At 39.9% G+C, this 20,906-nt stretch overlaps 1 protein-coding gene across 4 annotated transcripts in view; it reads right to left on the reverse strand.

The window, feature by feature from the left end:
• Nucleotides 1-1,288: 1,288 nt before the first annotated feature.
• Nucleotides 1,289-20,906, reverse strand: part of USF3 (upstream transcription factor family member 3) — a 59,332-nt gene continuing 39,714 nt past the window's right edge. For all 4 annotated transcript variants that reach the window (XM_045850802.1, XM_045850800.1, XM_045850799.1 and 1 more), the window contains 2 exons: nucleotides 16,124-16,220; nucleotides 1,289-13,325 (listed from right to left, as the gene is read on the reverse strand). In XM_045850802.1, the coding sequence (XP_045706758.1) occupies nucleotides 6,847-13,325; nucleotides 16,124-16,220 (6,576 nt within the window). In that variant the 3' untranslated portion in view covers nucleotides 1,289-6,846. The remainder of the gene's footprint in view (nucleotides 13,326-16,123; nucleotides 16,221-20,906) is intronic.

The following is a 20,906-nucleotide window of genomic DNA, read 5'->3' on the forward strand; positions in this document are numbered from 1 at the left end:
AAGTATATGAAGAAAATCTAGCCTTATAGAAATATATAGTTGGAAAAGGGAGTAGCCTTTCCAGATAATTGTAGCTATTCTTTCATACTCCTCCACTCCACAAAGGATTGTTCCCCTTTGTGGAATTTGACTTGCAATGTGGAATTTGAAAGTGTATCAGTAAACTTTTCATGTATTGTCCTGTTAAAATTCATTGGTCTATCTTACAGCTGATGGGTTTTAGTAACTCGTATAATAGGGTTGGTCTTTTTGTTCTAGTTGTTAGAGTGGGACTACTGACCTGCCAGTAGCTCCTACATCCCACCTAACAGTGAAAATCCCCCCCACAGCTTCTTAAAGAGATAGGTAATTAAAATCATTTTCCTTCAAACATCCAACTAAACTGGAAAGCCAACAAAACTTTATATAATTTGCACTTTCATCTAAGGGAGATCAAATTTATACATAATGGTTACATTTTTATGGGTTGTATACCCTTTAGGGCACATTAGGGCTCCCTGTGTAATCAAAATATATGACACATCCATGCCCTGTGTGAGAGGCAGTGTGCAATAACATGGTAGCCAGAATACTGAGTTTTAATCTGAGCTCCCAAGAAGCTGGAACAAGGAAAATATTCTATTAATTTCCTGTAGGATATACGGGAGTTAACGATCCCTACCTGTTTTAATTTGCAGATATATTTATACATTTGCAAGACAAAAACTTCACGTGTAAATGCAATAAACACCTGAGTATTTCATTTTCAAAGTACCGTCCTTAATACTACCGCCCTCTCTCTTAAAAAATATCCATTATCCTGAACTCCCATCACTTCATGAATTTATCATTTTTACATCTGCAGGTTACCCCTAAATAATATTGTTTAATTTATAGGCACTTAAGCTTTATATAGCTTTATCCTGCACAAGTTCCTCTGCCACGTGTTTTCTCCCTCAAACTTTATGCTGGTGAGAGGTGACCAAGTTCACGTGGTGGTAATGAAAGACCTAATTCTTGTCAAGTTCTGTGCTTCAGTTTCCTCCACTATAATATGCAAGGAAGGGTGTAAACTGAATCATCTCTCAATATTCTCCCATATCTGAAATTCTAATTTTATTATTTGCAGTAAGCGTAGAGGTGTATAGTTTGTTCTAAAAATAGAGTGCTGCTCATAATTATGATTTATTTGAAGTAGACTCTTTAATCAGCAACACAATCCCCAGGGGAAATGTGTCATGTTATTATTTCAGACACTTTGGCAAAATAAAGTTAAAGATTACTTGAATGTAAGACTTTAGTTTTAAAGAGAAGTCATTTTCATACCAGGCTTGAAGTGGCACATGCAATGGTCAGAAAAGATAGAATTCACAATACAAAAATGCAAAGTTTATTTTCTTAAATAAAATACTATATTCATATCTATACAAATAATTATTACAACCATTAAAATGTTACATTTACCAATAAAAATTTCAAAACTTTAAACAAGAGCATGGTTCAGAATATTCACACCCTAATACAATGCATTTGTAAAAAGATGTCAAAATAAACAGGACCTATTCTTATTTACAACAGTAGGACAATCCTGATCATATTATACATATCTGCTCTGGATTCCATTACAAAACAAGTTAACTCCCATTAGAATAATAAACCAGGTGATTTACAGTAATAGGACACAGTGCACAGCGGACATTGCTGGCATGGAAATAGATACAAATATTACACTACTGAAAGCATTACAGTTAGGTTTGTTTCTGGTGACTGCTCTACAGTAAGCTTCTCACCCAGTGTATCTATAATTTGTGAAGGTGATTATGTTCTCAGATTTTCCCACCTATTTTTTACCAGAATGAATACATTATGGCCTGCTGAAAGTGGAAGCAAATCTTTTCTTCACAGTAACACAATTGCAGCATTTTAAGCAACACTGTCTGGTCCCTTTCTTCTTGGAAGATCAACAGTTCAACTCCCCCTAAAAGTTACCAACATAATCAAGTCCAGTGCCTCAATGACCTCACAGATGAAAAATGGTTTTAAGACTTAGGGGATGGGGAACAGAGGTCCAGAAAAGTGAAGAGGGCATCTAGCTGGAGTAAACATTAAGTTCCTATGACATAGTATGATGGATAACCAAACACACACAGCTGACCCCCCAAAATAAATACATACTCAGGATCATTTTTTAAAAGGTTAAATTGCAAATAGAGTTATCTTCTGTGTCTCATGAAATCTCTGAGGTTTATGCAGTCATCAAAAATAACACCAATTTGGATATTATGCCAAATATTTTCAGTGCAAGTTGGCTCATGTTTATGTAGCATCTGAACACATGCACAAGACAGAAAAAGATTACACAAATCTATAAATAAGGATATTGTTGTTTGCACAAATCTAGAAATAAGGATGCTGGATGACCATCACATACAAGCGGAGTTTAAAAGGAGTTTTGCTTCTACCTAGTAAGTTTTTTTTCTTTTTTTACAAGTTTGGAATCGAAGATGGCTCAGAGAATGATAAGGCAACAGTGAGAAACATCAACTGTACTTGTCTTCCAGGTGTTTGATTACTTGACAGGTGCCATCCTGGCTGGTTCTTTGCTATAACAGAGGAGCAGGTGAGCAATATGTTCCAATGGCTGGTCTTAGGACCAGAGGCACAGTTTCAGTAAAGTGCAGTACCAGAGAAGAGGCATGTGAGCAGAACTAGAAAGAAACTCTGTCCAAGAAGGCCCTTAACCCTTTCTCCTGGGATATCTGGACTGCCTCAATCTAATCTTGATGTCCCCTACAGACTCAATAGAAAACACTCAGGCTCACACAGGAAGTATAAAATGCAGGGAAAATATGGTTAAGTCCAAAAAAGGACCCCTTTATGTCGAACTCTGGTGAAGGAGAAATAGTAGCCAAAAAGGTATCTCAAGAAACTATTTTCTGGCCTTTAATGTGCATATACGTATCATAAAATCATCACTCACAGAGTAACTTCACACTAGTTTCTCTGGCTATTACTACTGCCCTCTGGATGTACAAAGCCATAGGCAATTACCTCCAGGCAAAGGCAGAGTTTATGTAGACAACAGATTTACAACGACATCCAGGTTCCTAAGGATAGCAACCCAAAGCTGTCTTTTGGGATCAGCTTTGCCCTTTCTTCACTCCATGGAGGGCAGGGGGGTGCTTATTAAAACAAGAAACAGAACTATATGGCACATTAAATATTTTAAATCAATTTTAACTTACTTCTGTTTTGAGAAATTGGGTGACTTATTAGTTCCCAAAATCAGGAATTGGGTATCATTGATTTGGGAGTATGATTTCCTGTCACACACTGACCCAATAGATGGTATGCCCAATAAATGTTTCAAGGCAAAGGAGTAATCATCATGCTAAGGAAATGACCAGATTCCCTGCCACCTGTTTAACATAGATCAGATGGATGAAAATAAGAGCCTAGGTACCTATGTGTCAAAGGAAGGATATTGCTAAGAAGATAAGTTTATATAAGTCATTACCCTTTCTCAAATTTTTAAAACTTTACTCCCATTAAATGTGTTCCCACATTTTTGGGGGGACAGGTGTAGACATTTCTGCCTCTACAGGAAATGGCCAATGTTAGAAGGCAAGAGCATGGCAAGTGAATTATAGTTAAAATAATTTTAAGTAAGTTTGCTTATATAATTTTTTATTTTAAAAAGCTGATTTTAAAAGTTCATCCTCATTGAAGTTCACCCTGATATGTGACTGGAAATTGCTGCAAAAGAACATTTCCTCCTCATCTCTCTCTCTCCACAGTTCTGATATATTAAATTGTATAAAGCATGATCACTCTGAAATTCTCAGTCCTTACTTGGAAACAGGGACCATCTCTGACACTACCAGAAGGTCTCACAATAAAAACAAAAAATAAATGTCCTGAAGTGGTATAAAACATTCCAAAACAATGTTTGTACAAATAAAAAAAATACATGAAACTTGATTCATTTTATCTATGATTCACACACTAAAAGTTTATACATGATGAAAAATCTGAAAGTTTTCACCTCACTAGAAGTTACTGTGTTAAATGTTTAGAGGAATCAACCACTTTCTGTAACTGATTCCATATGATTAATAATACTAAGAGAAAATTGACTTAATCAGTGACTCTCATTTACAACTCATACATAAGCTTGTGTATTTCCAGAAATTAAAAAATTATTCGTAGAAATGGTTTTACATGCTATAGTCATATATTAGCAAGCCAAGGATAACATTAAATTTACTATAACCAGAACTGACTATGCTCTCTGCCAATCCTTTGCCAAAAATGACATCCAGATATCACTAGATATTAAGATAAATTCCACCCCCAAAATCAGGTAGCTCTAATATCATGAACTCAATACTGCTGGTAAACCTCATACACTTGTGCTTTTAAGTCAAATAAGATTACTATGCTCGGAACCCTTACAGACTTGAGTTCATATGTAAAATAACCTCGTGTGTGTGTGTGTATACATATATATGTATATATGTATATGTATGTATACACACACATTTCTGTAAGATAACTGGAGCTACATGTAAGCAGGGGCCAAATTACTTGCAGATGGTGACATCTTTCCTCAGGTGGTCAGATAAGCCTTTAGGGGTAAAGAATCATTCAGGATCAAAGCGTTACAGGCTTGGAATGAAAGCTCTGAGAACTGTACTGCTGAACAGAGCTGAAGAGAAAAATACAATCAGTGCAACAGAGAAGTATCTGAAAGTTCCAGGCTTTGAGGCCTTTTCATTGCGATGTTCAAACTAAGTTTCTCCTTAGCTTGTTATCTTAGTTCCAATTATATCTAAGAGTTCCCAGTTCTTCAGAACTCACTAGCCACCCACTGTGTGCGTGTGTGTGTGTGTGTGTGTGTGTGTGACTGTGAGAGACAGAACAGTCAAACACACTGAAAACTGTCCTTGGAATTAGCAGATTGGATCTTTCAAGTACAAAGAAAAACTTGAATGTTAAAGCTTAAAGCTCAGTTAATTTAAAAACAAGTAATAAATCTCACATTTTTTTCAATTTAAACTTTTAACTACTGTGTTTATCTGGTCTTCTGGAATAATTTATTCATGATGCTCTCCTATTCCTCGCCACCACCATTTTGAAGGGAGAAAATACAAAAGTTTTTCTCATTTACAATATTTTTGCCCCCAGAAAGCTGTTTCTGCCGGCAGCATGAGTAGATGGGAAAGTTTGGTTAAGAACAGTTGAAGAGGCACAGATGACCCTTTTGCTGAGTCTTTAGAAGAGGTATTCACTGGAGTTCACTGCTCTAACCAAGTCCTAGGAGGCTTTTTTAAGGAAGGGGGAAGGAAATGCTGGTCCTTGGGTTCACTTTGTTAACAGAGCAGGCAGAACAATTCATATGCATCTCTCCCACTCCATCCCAGTTTTGGCAGAATATAACAACAAAAAGTAGTGGGTTTGAGAATACGAACATGTATGGTTGTTGACTTATATACTGAATTTTGAAAACTTAAACTAAGTATATACATATATTTTTTTAGGTTTATTATTAACTTCAGCAGGGCTTTTTAAAACCCCTACATCAACTTTTTCTATACTTCAGCAGGTCTTGGGTCTCAATTTCCCATTTTCAGATGGCAGGCCTATTTTTAAACGACCAGTTTATACTTTAAAATCAATGTGTACACACACACATTCACACATACACACAGACATATATAAAGACAATTTTTGAAGCACCATTTCACATCTACCATCAGGAAAAATATTGAACAAATTCATCTTATTATAATTCTACTATGAAGGATAATAATGCAATATACAATGTCATATTTTAAACATAAATATCAGTAACTGAAAATTAAGACAGAGCTTAAGACCTTGCAAAATATTTTTAAAGTAAGGCTCAAATAATTATGTTTCCAAACACACTGTTTACTGACCAGTCCCTAGTGATTAAACAAATGTAAAAGAATTTACTTCAAGATCAATAAACAGAATGAATTAACACAAAACACAATTGATGAAACAATAATCTTTGACTGAATGCATGTAAAACTCCACAATGGAACTGCTCTTATCCTTATGGTCTGATACAAAATGCAAGCACAAAATGCAGGGTATCTATGTACTTTTTTGAGCTTTCTATTTTTAAGGCTAACTGTTTAAGGAAGACCTTTGCTTTAAAGGATCTTGGCACATTAAAGGATAACATAGGTCTCTAACTTGAGGAACAAGACATGAAACTCAGATAATTTACTGTTATAGTTAAGAAAGAAGCCTCTACCTAATCCAAATCTTGGGAATAATGGATGACCTTAAACAACTCATTTATTTGCTAACTGCTTGCCTATAACCATGGACATTCATTCTATAATAATTCAACACCTGCCATGGGTAAGAAACCATTCTAGATGCTGACATAACCAGCATTTGGTTATAAGCCATTGTGCTACACAGAATTATCTGTATTTTTGGAGAACAATTCAACTATTTCAACTATTTTACATACTCTCAACAATCAAGTTCAAAATCCAGGTTCCTTCCTACTACTCAACAAATGCCAAGATGTTCTCACCCAGCTTCCAGCTGATTAATATTTAGGGATTACAAATCAAACTTCAAAATGCAAATCTGCTTGGAAAATATAAAATGCACATGATGTGATTAAAAATGGAAGGTAATTTGACAACCTAGTATTTGCATCATCTCTGACACGGCTTCCCTACATTCAGAAGGTAACTAGAAACTGATTATATGAACACAAGGGCATACACACGCGCAATCTCCCTCTTCATGTGCATGTACATGCACACACAAATACAGTTGTGATCTCACCTGTTACATTTATGTTTAGTCTATCAGTATTTAAACAGCTGAACTGCAGTCATGACCTAAAATATGGCTTATGTTGTGGGCAGGTCTGTTTGTAGACTGCTTGGAAGAGTCAGAGGCGGAGGAGTTTGCGATTGTAAGCAAAGGTGACATTGCTGAGCCATCGGGAAGAGCTGTAGCTATTTCTGGAAACAAAGATGTCATATTGAAATTGGATAAGTGAGAGTTGGTCATGTGCATTGGTGGCATATCAGGGAGAAGAGGAAAACTTGGTTGAGCAAAACCAACAGGTCTTGGAGGAGATAAAATTGACCCAAATCGGTTATTTAAACTTCCACTGTTTACCTTCTCTGTGCTAGGATTTGAGAACATTTGATTTGAAAAATAGGGGATTGAAATGTCATTGGATAGTGTAGGGTGAGCAGGAGAGTACGGGGGATAAAAGGAAGGTAAAGTATTTTGGGGATCTACAGGAATGAGGGCTGGAGTTCGAGTGGCACTAGGCTGAGTAACCTGTGGAATGAAAGAAGTATTAGCATTTATTGGTGGATTCATGCCACCCTCAGGAATAAAAGGAAAACCAAAATTTTGTGATAGTGTATGCTGATCAGGCACTGAATTATCATTAGGTACTTGTGGGCTATCAGGCATGAAACGAACAATACTTCCTCTCTTTTCTGTAGTGGGTTGTTGGCGTCCAAGAATCATACTGCCACTAGCAGACAGAGGAAGATGGGGAAGACTTGGATCAAAGACATTACTATGCCTTTGGTTTCCAGAACGATTCCTTTCGGGCGGACGAATTTTGGAACCACTGCTATCTTGCAAGGGATGCCTGGATCGCTGAGGAACTGAAGAATTAGTTTGACGTACAGGAGGCCCTTGATCAGCATTTCCATGAGACACAGATGGGTGTGGCAAAGCTGGCCTTGCAACCCCATGCATGTTGGTAGTGACTGGAGGGTTCATGTGGCCCTTGGTCCCATGACTGTCAGTAATCCTCATGGGATTGGACTTCTGTACAGAAACATTGGGACTTGTGTTTCGGCCTTGAATATCTCCTGAGGAAGAAGAACTTGAAAAAGGAATATTCAAGGTGCTGTTCCTGGTGTTAATTGCACCTAAGGACATATCACAACTTTCCCTATTCTGATTTTCACTCTCTCTTCTAATATGGACACTTTCATGAGTTGGGGGACAATTATATTCAATAGCAGGGGATGGACCACACTGTGTATTCCTCTGATGTTCTGAGAGTGATCTCTGGCTTCCAATGACCTGATCACTAAGGTGGGGGGCAAGTAAACTCTGCATGAAACTTTGATGACATGTATTTTCACTGTCCCTTGCTGGGATAGCATTTCCTGTTGGGATGCTCTGAACTGGTGGATAAGGTAATCTCTTTTGGCGGTCAATTGGTGGTGGACCAGGGTTTTGACTAATTCGAAAAGCCTGAGACTGCATACTCCTCATTGACGATACAGAGTTACCTATTTCATTATTTCTTGAAGACTGCACTTCAAAGTTACTCTGGGGCTGTTGAATGGATCCAGTGGGTTTAAATGTCTGGCAGTCAGAAAGGCGGATCTCTGAGGCAACGTTATGGTCCACACGACCCTGCATATTATGAATGGCCAAACCCTTATTTCTGGGTACATCAAGATAACTTCTCATTTCAAGCTGATCTGAAACTCTAGAACCCTGAATCGATATACCCATTCTCTGCTCTGAATTAGAAGATGTCTTTCCAATGAGTGCCTCAGCAGAATAACTTGAAACTCTATTTCTCTCTGGTCTGTGTGGAGTACAGGTCATATCTGAAGGTCTAGTCACAATACTTGGTTGGGACACCATTTGCTGCTCTATGCCTCTTGATGTCAAGAGCCTCTGCATTGGATTATGTCCAGATACATGTTCAGAAGAAACCCCTGATCCTTGCTGTCTGCTTCCAACATCCTGCTGCTGGTGCAGAATATCTTGATTGAGATGGTTCTGGGGATGGTTATGGTGGTTCCGGCTAGTTGAAGGGTTTTCACAGCTCTTCTCTGGCTGGGAGCTTCCAAAGTGTTGCTGCATCTGTTGCTGTATCTGCTGATGGTGGGGATGTGGCTGACCACTCTTGGGTCGGGATTGGTCAGTCCCATGGTGCTTTGGCTGTAAGGAAAGCTGGGAGGCCTGAGTGCCCTGAACAAGATTCCTCTTTTTCTGCATCTGAACTTCCTGTTGCAGAGTTCTCTGCTGGTGGACATTATGGGGCTGAGAGTGGACAGAGCTCTCTGCATGGGGTATGTGATGCTGCAGTTGATATAAATGATGCCTCTCTCTTAACTGTCCTGCTTGCTGCTGCTGCTGCTGCTGCTGCTGCTGCTGCTGCTGCTGCTGCTGCTTTAAGTAGAGATGGTTACTGTGCAGGTGAGATACCCCTTGAGCTGGAACATGCTGTTGCAGGGCCTGCAAATGCTGACTGGCCTGGGTTTGTTGCTGCTCAGCAACTGAAGGCTGAGAACTGCACTGAACTTCAGTTTGCCTCAGTGCAGGGGCCACAAAGTTGTTAGTAGGTGGAAATAATCGTGTAAGGCCATCTGCATGTGCTGGGTTGCTAATAGGCACAACTGAATTTGAAGAGTTGGGAGGAATCTGATTAACCATAATTTGAGTTTGATCAGAAATGCTGTCTGGAGTTCGGCTCATCAGGGACATACCTTCAAGCCTGAGAGAGGCTGGCTGACAATGCTTTTGACGTTTAGCTGAAGACAGTAGAAGGTCATCTTGGACAGCACGTTTAGCAGAGTCCTTACGGCTTTCATGACTTGGCTTTAAGAGTGGCTCTTGAATCTGTGGATTTGGTATAGTACCAGTCATAGTACTTAGTTGTTCTTGGGAATATTCAACCAGAGATGGTCCAGGAGGCTGACTGCCATAGGAACTAGATGAAACAGTCAGATTAACTGTAGCAGGAACAGCTGTTTGCTCTGAAGTTTGGGTTAATCCAGCACAGCTGACGAGAGGATGGCTGATGCTGCTCTGATGGATAAGATTATTCACACTTAAACTGGTGACGTTTGGTGGCTGAGAAGTGGAAACCTGCAAAGAGGCATTTGATGTTTTAATTCCTACAGAGCAACTTGGTTTTTCAAGGGGCCTCTCCATAGTTGCTTCAATTGAATCCTGAGAATTAAATTCATTTGGTGTTGATTCTGCCTGACATGGGCCATTCTCTTTAGAGATATGTGTTTTGAAAGGCTGGTCTCCTTCTAAAGATGATGCTTCAGAAGGCTTTGAAGTAACTTCCCTTGTATCAGCCTGGGTGCCAGCTCTTCCCTTCTCAAGGTTTTCCTGGTCAAAAATAGCTCTTGCTGCAAGAGCAACTATATCAGTTTGCTCTACAAAGGTACAGCTGTCACACGTATTAGTTGTTACATTGCTGGTGACATCCTCTCTGGTTGTTTCAGGAAGCATGGATGCAACTGAGAAACTACGACTACTGCCAGAGCTGGTTGACATGGGAGAGTCAGCCTGCCTACTGCTGAGCAAAGAACCATGAATACCCTCGTGATCGGGGGTGCAGGAATGATGCTGTCCTGGATCTCTATCCTCGCTGTTCATCAGTAACAACTCCTGTTTGGGATGTAAATCAACACTTGAATCAACTATTTTAGAATTTTCGGAAGAAAAGTCAGGATGGTCCATCTGGACTGAAAGAGATGATTTCTGAGGGTCTTTTTCTTTAGCAAGGCCAGATAGTAATGCAGTTAAACCTTGCTCCTTTAAGAGACCTGGGGCTTGCATTCTATCTGATGAATCTTGCTCAATTCTGCAAGGTTCAGCAATGATTTCTACCTCAGAAACCGAGTCGGTACTTGTGGTGCTCGTGGCAGAAGACAAACCAGAAACCTGAGAAACCAAAATGTGGGGATCATTTGAAGGTGAAATCAACATGTTGGCTGAAGTACAGGGTTTGGCAACATCTGACAATGCCAAACTAGGTGGTGGCTTATCCTGAGATGTCTCTCGTTGCACTATGGGGGCAGAATCTTTGGATTTTGCTGGGGCCATTGCTAAATGTTCACTTGTTATAGATTCTTGGGAAGGTGAATTAGACTCTTCTGCTGACTTAGATTTGGGTACAGACTCAGGTATCACTGATTCTGAATTCAGAACATCCAAAGGATGTGAACCAGAAACACTGACAGTACTCTTTGCCTGGGACACAGCAACAGATGGCAACACAAGAGCGGGGCTTTCCAGCAGTCCAGCATTACATGGTGGCTCTGCTGAACCTTCAGTGCTGAGGCAGTCTGCCTTGCCCACATCTCTGACTGGATTTAGGGGGCATGCTGACTTGTTAGCTACTAAGTGTTTCTTGACACCTGGCTTCTTGTTCAACCTTTTTGATTTCACGTTAGGCAAACACACTACAGTGTTCACTGAAGGAGTAGTCACTAGATTATAAATACTGGGTAGTGTGGCTGAACTATCCGTTGTCACGGGAGAGGCTCCAGTTGCTGTTAATGAAACACAGTTAGCTGGGGTGGTTTGACTATTTGCAGCAGTTTGAGGGTTGGCAGGCTGGCTAATAGACAATTGTACACAGCTTTGCCCAGCCATCTGTGATATGCTTTGATTGAGGCTGGCCAAAGCGCCAAACGTATTCAGGGCAACGTTGGTATTTGGATCTTCGCTGGTGGTAGGCTGAATAATTTGCATAGGGTTTTGGTTTGTAGTGCCTGATGAAGACATCACAGGCTGCAAAGCAAAGAGCTGTCCATTTAAAGAAATGGTTTGAGGCTGTTGTTGGTTTGACATGGTAACAGAAAAAGTTTGTGTTGAATTAGATGTTGATAATGATGAAGGTCTTGGTAATATGTGGACAAGATGCTTTCCCCCAAAAGTCTGTGGAGTTGAAACATTTTGCACTGAATTAGATCCTATGATAGCACTGGTTCCATTGACAGGGAGCCGAACATTACCAGGAGGTGGAGCTGAGAGGAGTGGCAAATGATTCTGATTAGCTGCCTGTATAATTACTATCTGCTGACCTACGGTTTGGTTAGCAACCTCTGCCCTCATCACTGTTGGGCATGGAGTGGTGCTGGGAGGCTGAAGAATGATAACATTTTGATTAGCTGGAGCTGCATTAACAGCTGTCCCCACTGGCTGAGCCATATGAATCACTTGCATTGCTGAATTCAATGGAAGGATATTTTGGGGGGGCTGAGACTTAACTTGTGGCTGGGCAATTAGTGGCTGCATAGGTAAGGATGGACAAGAAGGCAAGGTTACAATTACTTGCTCAACTGGCTGCCCATCTGCTGGAAAGGAATTATTCAAGTTGATGCCAGTAGATCCGTGTCTACTGTGGTTTGTTGTGGTGGGGCTAGTACCAGACTCATTTAGTACTGAAGTCACAGCAGAAGATGGTGTCTGGCTTAAGGGCTGAATAGTGTTTCCTGCCAGTTGCAAAGTAGTCCATGTTGTCTGTGTATTTCCAGCTGATGAAATTCGAGTAAGGCTATTAATGTTTTTCATATCTGAAGCACTAACAGCTGAAGAAGGTAAAGAACAAGAGCGAGCCCAGCCATTATCCAAAGGGTTTGCAGAAAGAGTGCTTATGGGACTGGTGGTCTTCCCTCCTCCAGGGGCAGGTGGGGCCACCGTTGTGCTGACACTTGCTGAGTCTGTACCCTTGCTAATGCTCATTGGACAGGAATCACTTGAAGATCTAGGAGGCTGGGAACAGACTGTGGTGGTAACTGAAACAACAAAGGTAGTTTGAAAATCACTTCTGAGATCCGGTACGCTCGGGCAGGTCTTGCCTCCATGGTTCACTTTAGTGGCTGCTGCTGAAGAGCTGGAGGGGATGCTTGTGGCACAAGGGACCATTTTCTTCAATAATTTGGGGTTCTCTTGCCCATTCTTACTTTCAGAAGAATTTTGGTCATTTAGACTTGTGTGCGAGGGACGATGTTGTTGAGGTTCAGGTCCAACAGGAATAGCAATCAGGGAGCCAGTGGTGGCACCAAGAACATTTGATTCACTTTCAGAGGTGGAAAGCTCGAGAATATTTTGAGCAGGAATGGTAGCAGGAAGACAAAGAGGAACAGGCTGGTTGGCAGCCAATGCAGAAACTGCAGTCTGAGGCCATGGCTTGTTTTCAGAGGGGTAAACTCCAGAAATAGACACAGGAGTCACAAGATTGCAAGTCCTCTGTACTGGCACCACATTGGCGGTTTGCTTTTGTAAATTATGACCAACATTAAAGGTGATCCCCTGAACAGCTGTTCCCTGGCTGTTTCCACCAGGCTGACTCCCATTGGAATAAACAATAATATTTTTTTGAACCTGGTCACTGGGAATAACAACAGAGACCTTGGCGTTTTTAAGATTTCCTTTCCAGTGGATTGTGGGATCATCATATAAACATATGTCATTTGCTTTTAGTAATTCAATATATCGACCATTTTCCTTTTGAATTTCTTCCAGTTGTTTACGTAGCTTTTTAATTTCTTCAGCTACAATATTAAAAATAAAAACAAAACAGTTACCTGTAAATGTCAGTATTTATAATAACTTAAGAACTGTATACTAAAACTACAGAAATCTAATTCTAGCATTCTAAATACCTCATGCTGAGAATATCCAGCATGTCTTAATACAAGCTTTCTTCTTTTTAGAATGGTATCTCAAAACTCTGTCCCATATTTTAAAAGTATATATTCTTAAAGATCAGTAATTCAAAGGTCGAGAATCACTCATAATGTAGAAATGTTAAAACTCCCAATTCAAAAATTCCCAATATGGCAGCTACGAAGGTAAAGCAACAGAAGACATACTGACATCATGGTAACATGCTAGGAATGTAACACTGAACATTGATATAACACCATTTAAATGCTACAACAGCTAACCCTACTTATAGTGGTAATAGTCTCTTTTATAAATGGCTTTATACTAGTTTCTATTTTACCCTTTTAAACAACAAAGACCAAGCAGAACACGTAAGAAGTAAAGTGGTAGAGCATGGAGGAAAGCATCAACAACGAAACTTGTCTTTTCCTCGGCAGGGCCCATGTATGTACACTACTGAGTAATGAAGGTTTCTGTCATACCCCTATTCCTTCCTAAGAGAGACAGCCTCACCCATGGACTCTACTAACGGAGCAGCCTAGGCTGCTGCTATTTATGCTCTGTGACCCCACACATCCCCACCTGCCTTGCCATAGTGATAGGTACTCTCCCCACTCCCCTGTCAAAAACAGACAATCCTTAAGGACAACGCCCTATGAGGTAGCCTGAAATGCAAAGTTCTGTTCTGACAAGGATAAATTAAGACTAGCAGATTATTTTCCTCAGATATTTAGACTAAGAGACACAGGGGAAAAAGTGTCAATGTGCCATGGACATTAGAAATTAAAATAATCATTATGGACAGAATAATAATGGTTGTTGTTACTCACTGCACGCTTACTATATATGCCTGGCACTTTTCATTCATTGTTTCATTTAATAATAACAACAATCACAACAGATAATATTTATCGAACTTTTACTATGTGTCAGACTTTAAGTGCTTTACCAGAATTATCTCTTTTAATCTTCATAACCACCACAAGATGGGAACTATCTATTGTCATCACCATTTCAGATGTGAGAGACAAGCTCAGAGCAGTTATGGAATTTGTCTAAAGTCAACCAGATAGATACTATGATTATCCTCATTTTAAAATAAGGAAACAGACTTGGAAAGGTTAAGTAACTGGCCAGAGGTAGGTGAGTGATAAATGAAACCGACACACAAACCCAAGTGGGCCTGACTCCCAAGGCCACTGCTCGGACCACTCTCTAGACTGTCATGTGCTCTGGAAGCATGTGGAGAAACATGCTGGGAGATGGAAGAAAACAGAAGAGATACGCAAAGAAGAACCAAAGAAAGGACAGAAATGGCAACACGGTCACACCTAAGCTGTCTCATTTGCTGCTTGAACCCCTGGCTGTGCTGTTCAGCTCTTTCTGAGCCCTATGCAACTTGTATTTTTTCAATAGTTTCTCTTTTCTCTAAGGTAACTTAATTGTCTCAGCCACTGGGCTGTGAAACAAGAGGCTCTAATCAGAAAAGTCATTCTAGCCTTAACATCCCTTTTATGGGGTGCCTCAAACACAGACGATGTACCTAACAACCTGACAGCATTATAAGACAGGGTCTGGACTACAAAAGACAGCTGACCACATTGAGGGGTAAGTTGTTATCCAACTAAAAGTAAACAAGGCCCTGGCTGGTGTGACTCAGTAGATTGAGCGCCAGCCTGTGAACTAAGGGGTCGCCGGTTCAATTCCTGGTCAGGGCACTTGCCTAGGTTGCAGGACGGATCCCCAATTGGGGGCATTTGAGAGGCAACCACACGGTGATGTCCCTCTCTATTTCTCCCTTCTCCTCTCTCTAGAAATAAACAAAATCCTTAACAAATTTTTAAAATAAAAGTAAACAAGGAAATTCTGAACTTGACCTTCTGAATATACTTTCTAATATTCTTCCTGCTCCCCTTAAACACAACCCAGGACTGCCACCACCTGCACAAATCCTGCCTTTGTTTCTCACCTTTTAATGTGACCTTCTGAGTTGTTGCAGGAAATTCTCTCTGCTCTTGTCAGAGACATAAATAAATGACAATTCAAACTGGCCTACCAGTGTGACCTTTACACTTGCCTGTGATACTTTTCTTTTCAGCTGTTATAAGAAAACCCATTCTCCAGTTCAAGTGGAAAAAGAGACTCATTTGATAACACAAAAAGACTCACCTTTATCTAAAAATCAAATATCATTAAATGATCAGTTTAATGCATACATTATATATGATATAAACAACTATAAACTAAGTGTGTGGCCTTTTGAATAAATTCACAATTAAGTTTTGGCACAGGCATATCTTTATCTTGTTTTTAAGTTACAATGAGCAGGAATCCCCCAATACATTCTCTTATGGACTTCCCCTAGCTGGAAGACCCAACTAGAATGTAGGAGATCCAGCATTATTTGTAAGTTAAGTAAACAAAAAACACAGAGTAGTCCAAAGTCAAAATTACATATGCCTGCAATATTAGAACTCCTCACAGAATGGGGAAAGAAGGTAAACTAAGATGAATTTATTTGCAACACTATCCTCCCAGACTGCCTGAATGCATGGCTTACTAAGGTTTTTGCTCAAAAAAGCCTTCTGTATACTAATATAAGTTGGTTGTGACACAAAGGACTGAACATTAAAAAAACAACAACAAAAAACCACAAACAACAAACAGGAAAAAAAATACTTACCTTGTTCATTGTTTCCTCCATTAAGCAGGAGTTCATCATTTTGCCTTTTCAATTCTGTTATATATTTAAAGGCTTGGTCCAGGATCATATTCTTGCTCTGCCAAAGAAAATTAACTGTTTAAATGTTTCACTGAAAGGTAAGATCTTGCAGGAAGAAACTTAAAAGCTTTGGTTTTATCAGAGATATGTGATAGTATCTTTTAAAATTTCAAAAATGCAACTCATTCAAAAACTTTGTTCATCTTTCATTTACTAAGTATTTATTGGGCATCTGCTATGTGTCATAAGCACTAGGGAATATAATACAACAGAAAAAGTGCCTGACCTTGAGAAATTTTATACATATATATAAATAACCAGGTGGTAAGTGCTATGAAGAAAAATGAGGAAGAACAGGGTAAGGAGGGGCCAGAGAGATGGCAGAAGTTACTCTGTGCTTTGGACCGAATGTTTGTGTCCCCCTATGATTCCTGTTGAAACTCTAATCCCTGCTGTGATGGCATTTGGATGCTGGGCCTTTGGGAGATAACTAGACCATGAGGGTAGACCCCTCATAAATGAGATGATCTTAGTAGAAAAGACAAGAGAGAGGTGATTGCTCTCTCTCTTTTTGTCACGTGAGGACATAACCAGGAAGAAACTGACCAGCACCTTGATCTTGGACTTAACAGCCTCCAGAACTATAAGAAATAAATTTTGGTTGTTTAGGCCACCTAGTCTATGTTATTTTTCTAATGGAATCCCAAAATGACCAAGACTCTCTGTTATAATCTATTTTATGTAGGGGGGTTGAGAAAGGCCTTTCTCTAAGGCAACACTGAAGCACAAACCTGAAGGGTTTGTTATATGCCTTGTAGGTATCTGAAGGAACAGGGTACAGGTAGCAGGATCAAGCAAAGCCCTCAACCAGTGCTGTTTGGCATTTTGGAGGAAGAGTAAGGAGAAGAGTAATAAAAGGAGAGGTCAATAAGAGCCTTCAAGACCATTTAAGATTTTAGATGTTAATGTTATTCCTTACTCTGTCAACCAGAACTAAAAACCATTCCAATCACAGGTTCAGAAAACAATGTCATCTGATTGAGTTTCGCTGTCATGCTGCCAGTACATTCCATTCCTAAGCTTTTTTAAAAGATTGCATTTTATGTCAAAGTGTTGCTTTATTCTTTAATTAACAATTTTAAAAATGAAAAACATAATATGTGCATATAGCAAAAAATGTAAATAATCTCAAGGGATATATAATGAAAACTAAACTTCCAACCCTTTCCAGAGGCAACCACTGTAAAGTTACTTGTGTACCCTTTCAGAATATTCTATAATGATGTGTATGTGTGTATTAAATTTTTAAACTCAGACAGAAGGATACTATAAACAATAAGTTACATTTTTTAATTTAAAAATATATCTTGGAATTTCTTCTATTTAGAATTTAGATATCAATATCTGTTATACCTTTAAAAGCTGTATTCATTTTATTACCAGTCTATTACTGATAAATACTTAAACTGTATAAGAGGCAGTTCAGTTTTTTTATTCTTCAGCTATTAAAAATGATGAACTGCCAACTACAATTGAAAAGTAGAATAAACCATTACTTAGAACCATCAGAAATCAAGTTGAGTGGATGTCTGACAACTACAGAATTAAAGAAACCACATCCATCCAGACTGGTAGGAGGGCACAGACACAGAACAGGCTGGTCCCACATTGACATGTGGTGCCTAAAAGTTCAGGAGGGATATCTTGGAAGCAAGGAGTCCCATCCTCACAACAGGCCCCCCAGCCCAAGGTTTCAGTGACAGGAAGATAAGCCTCCATAACTTCTGGATGCAAAAACCAGTGGAAACTGAGTTGGTGGAATAAACTTCTGGAGTCCCAAGCAGTTCCTCTTAAAGAACCCACAGAGGGATTCACCTACTCAGACTCACTCCCTCTGAGCTCCAGCACCAGGGTAGCAGCATGAAAGGCACCAGTGGCATATGGGGAGAAACTGAAGTGTGTGGCATCAAGGTGAAAGCTAGGGGACAACTTTCTTCCAGACAGAAAGGCAGACAGAGGCCACTGTCCCTTTTTTGACCCTCCCCTCACAGAGCCACAGAGCTAGCAGATGGGTGCCAGATCTGAGACTCCATCAACCTGGCTAATACTCTTTGCCCCACCCTGGAGATCCCCTGAAGCTCTGTCCCACCCAACTTACAGCTATTGACAGTGGCTTTTCCATATGAATGGCTGGCCTTGGCTCATGCTTCACAACATCTTAAAATCTTTCAAACTAGCAACAACCAGCCTCAATGAGTCCCTAGCCCCCGAACCTCTTGCTAAGGGGCCCCAGGCCCAGCACTAGCAGTAGCCAACCTAGATTTACTGCTTGGCTTCACCAGAAAATCTACAAGCCCAGCACCAGTAGCAGCCATCTCAAATTGCTTTGTAGCTCAGGCAGGATGGCCCCAGGCAAAACACAGATGGGGGCTGACCTTGGCCTGCACCACCCAGAAAACCACAGGGCCTACACACCCAGTGGGTAGTACAGACATCATCAGAACACCATCACCCTGATCCTGCACAGCTGATCCCCCATGGTGGGCAGAAATTGGTGGTAAGTGGTCACAGCCAATCCTTGCAGCTAACTGGCCTGGGTAAATCCCTCCCATTGATCTGCCAACAGAAACCAAAGCTCAATTACAAGAGGAGGGTATACTCAGCTCACACAAGGGCATACCTCGAGTACCCAGCTTAGGTGATAGGGGAGGCTGTGCCACTTGACCCTACAGGACACCTACTACATCAGGCCACACTTCCAAGACAGGGAGTCTTACCTAATACATAAAAACAAACACACAGAGGCTGCCAAATGAGGAGACAAAGAAACATGGCCCAAATGAAAGAACAGATCAAAACTCCAGAAAAAGAACTAAACAAAATGGAGATAAGCAATCTATCAGATGCAGATTTAAAACACTAGTTTTAAGGATGCTCAAGGAACTTAGTGAGGACCTCAGCAGCATAAAAAAGATCCAGTCAGAAATGAAGGATATACTAATTTAAATAACAAACAATTTACAGGGTAACAACAGTCAAGTGGATGAAACTGAGAATCAAATCAATGATGTGGAATACAAAGAAGTGAAAAACAACCAATCGGAACAAGAAGAAGAAAAAGCCCCCCCCCCCAAAAAAAAATCCCTAAGGATAGTGTAAACAGTCTCTGGTACCGCTTCAAGCATTCCAACACTGGCATCATAGGGGTACAAGAAGGAGAAGAGAAAGAGCAAGAAATTGGAGATCTATTTGAAACAATAATGAAAGAACTCTTCCCTGATTTGGGAAAGGAAACAGACATGCAAGGCCAGGAAATACAGAGAGTCTCAACCAAGATGGATGCAAAGAGGCCCACTCCAAGACACATCATAATTAAAATGCCAAAGGTTAAAGATAGAGAGAGAATCATAAAAGCAGCAAGAGAAAAGTAGTTAATTACCTACAGGGAGTCCCCATAAGAATGTCAGCTGATTTCTCAAAAGAAACTTTGCAAGCTAGAAGAAACTAGCAAGGAATATTGAAAGTCATGTAAAGCAGGGAACTACAGCCAAGGCTGCTCTACCAGCAAAGCTATCATTTAGAATTGAAGGGCAGATAAAGAGCTTCCCAGACAAGTAAAACATAAAGAAGTTCATCATCACCAAACCATTATTATATGATATGTTAAAAGGACTTATTTAGCCCTGGCTAGCATAGCTCAGTGGATTGAGCGCGGGCTGTGAACCAAAGTGTTGCAGGTTCGATTCCCAGTCAGGCCACATGCCTGGGTTTCAGGCCATGGCCCCCAGCAACCGCACATTGATGTTTCTCTCTCTCTTTCTCCCTTCCTTCCCTCTCTAAAAATAAATAAATAAATCTAAAAAAAAGGACTTATTTAAGAAAAAGAAGACAAAAATTATGAACAATAAAATGGCAATAAATACATATCTATCAACAATTAAATCTAAAAAAGAAACCAAACAAGAACAGATACAGAATCATGGCTAAGAAGAGTATTTTGATGGTTACTGGATGGAAGGGGGCTGTGGGAAAATGGGTGAAGAGGCGAGGGGATTAAGAAGTACAAATAGGTAATTACAGAATAGCTGTGGGGATGTAAAGTACAGTATAGGAAATGGAATAACCAAAAGAACTTGTGTGCCTGATCCCTGGACATGAACCATGGTGTGGGGATTGCCTGGGGATGTGCAGAGTGCTGAGTAGAGGAGGTCAAAGGGGGAAAACTTGGGACAAATGTAATAACATAATCAATGAAATATAATTATAAAAGAAAAAGAAAACAAATTATTTTAAAAAATTTGCAGTACGTGTTTAACTTCTACTTCCATATGTATATTACTGTCTCTAGTACTTTATCAGATAGATGTTTTCATACAAGAATAAGTGATTTAGGGCTTTGGTCCAGCAAGTTACAATTCTGGGTTCCTAGACTGAGTCCCAAAATAACCCAGGAAAACACTTTAGAGAGAAAAAAACTGATACTGTCCTTTTTTAAATCAAGACTCAAGACAAAGGCAGAACCTGCTAGTGCCCACTTACTGCCTCTCTACTACAGAAGGGGTTGGCGATATGTAGCAATAGTGAAGATAATCTCAATTTATTCAGTCTTTAGAAGCCAAATACTGACTTCTACTGTACATTCTAGGATACCAACAAAGCAAAATAATTATGATTTCCTTTCAGAGAAACTCATATTAATGAAAGCCAAGAGCGGGAAAATGAGATTTTACTAGGCAAACACAAA

Source organism: Phyllostomus hastatus, unplaced genomic scaffold, assembly GCF_019186645.2.
Source record: "Phyllostomus hastatus isolate PE091 unplaced genomic scaffold, TTU_PhHast_1.1 phas_contig_86, whole genome shotgun sequence".
NCBI classification, from domain to species: Eukaryota; Metazoa; Chordata; class Mammalia; order Chiroptera; family Phyllostomidae; genus Phyllostomus; species Phyllostomus hastatus.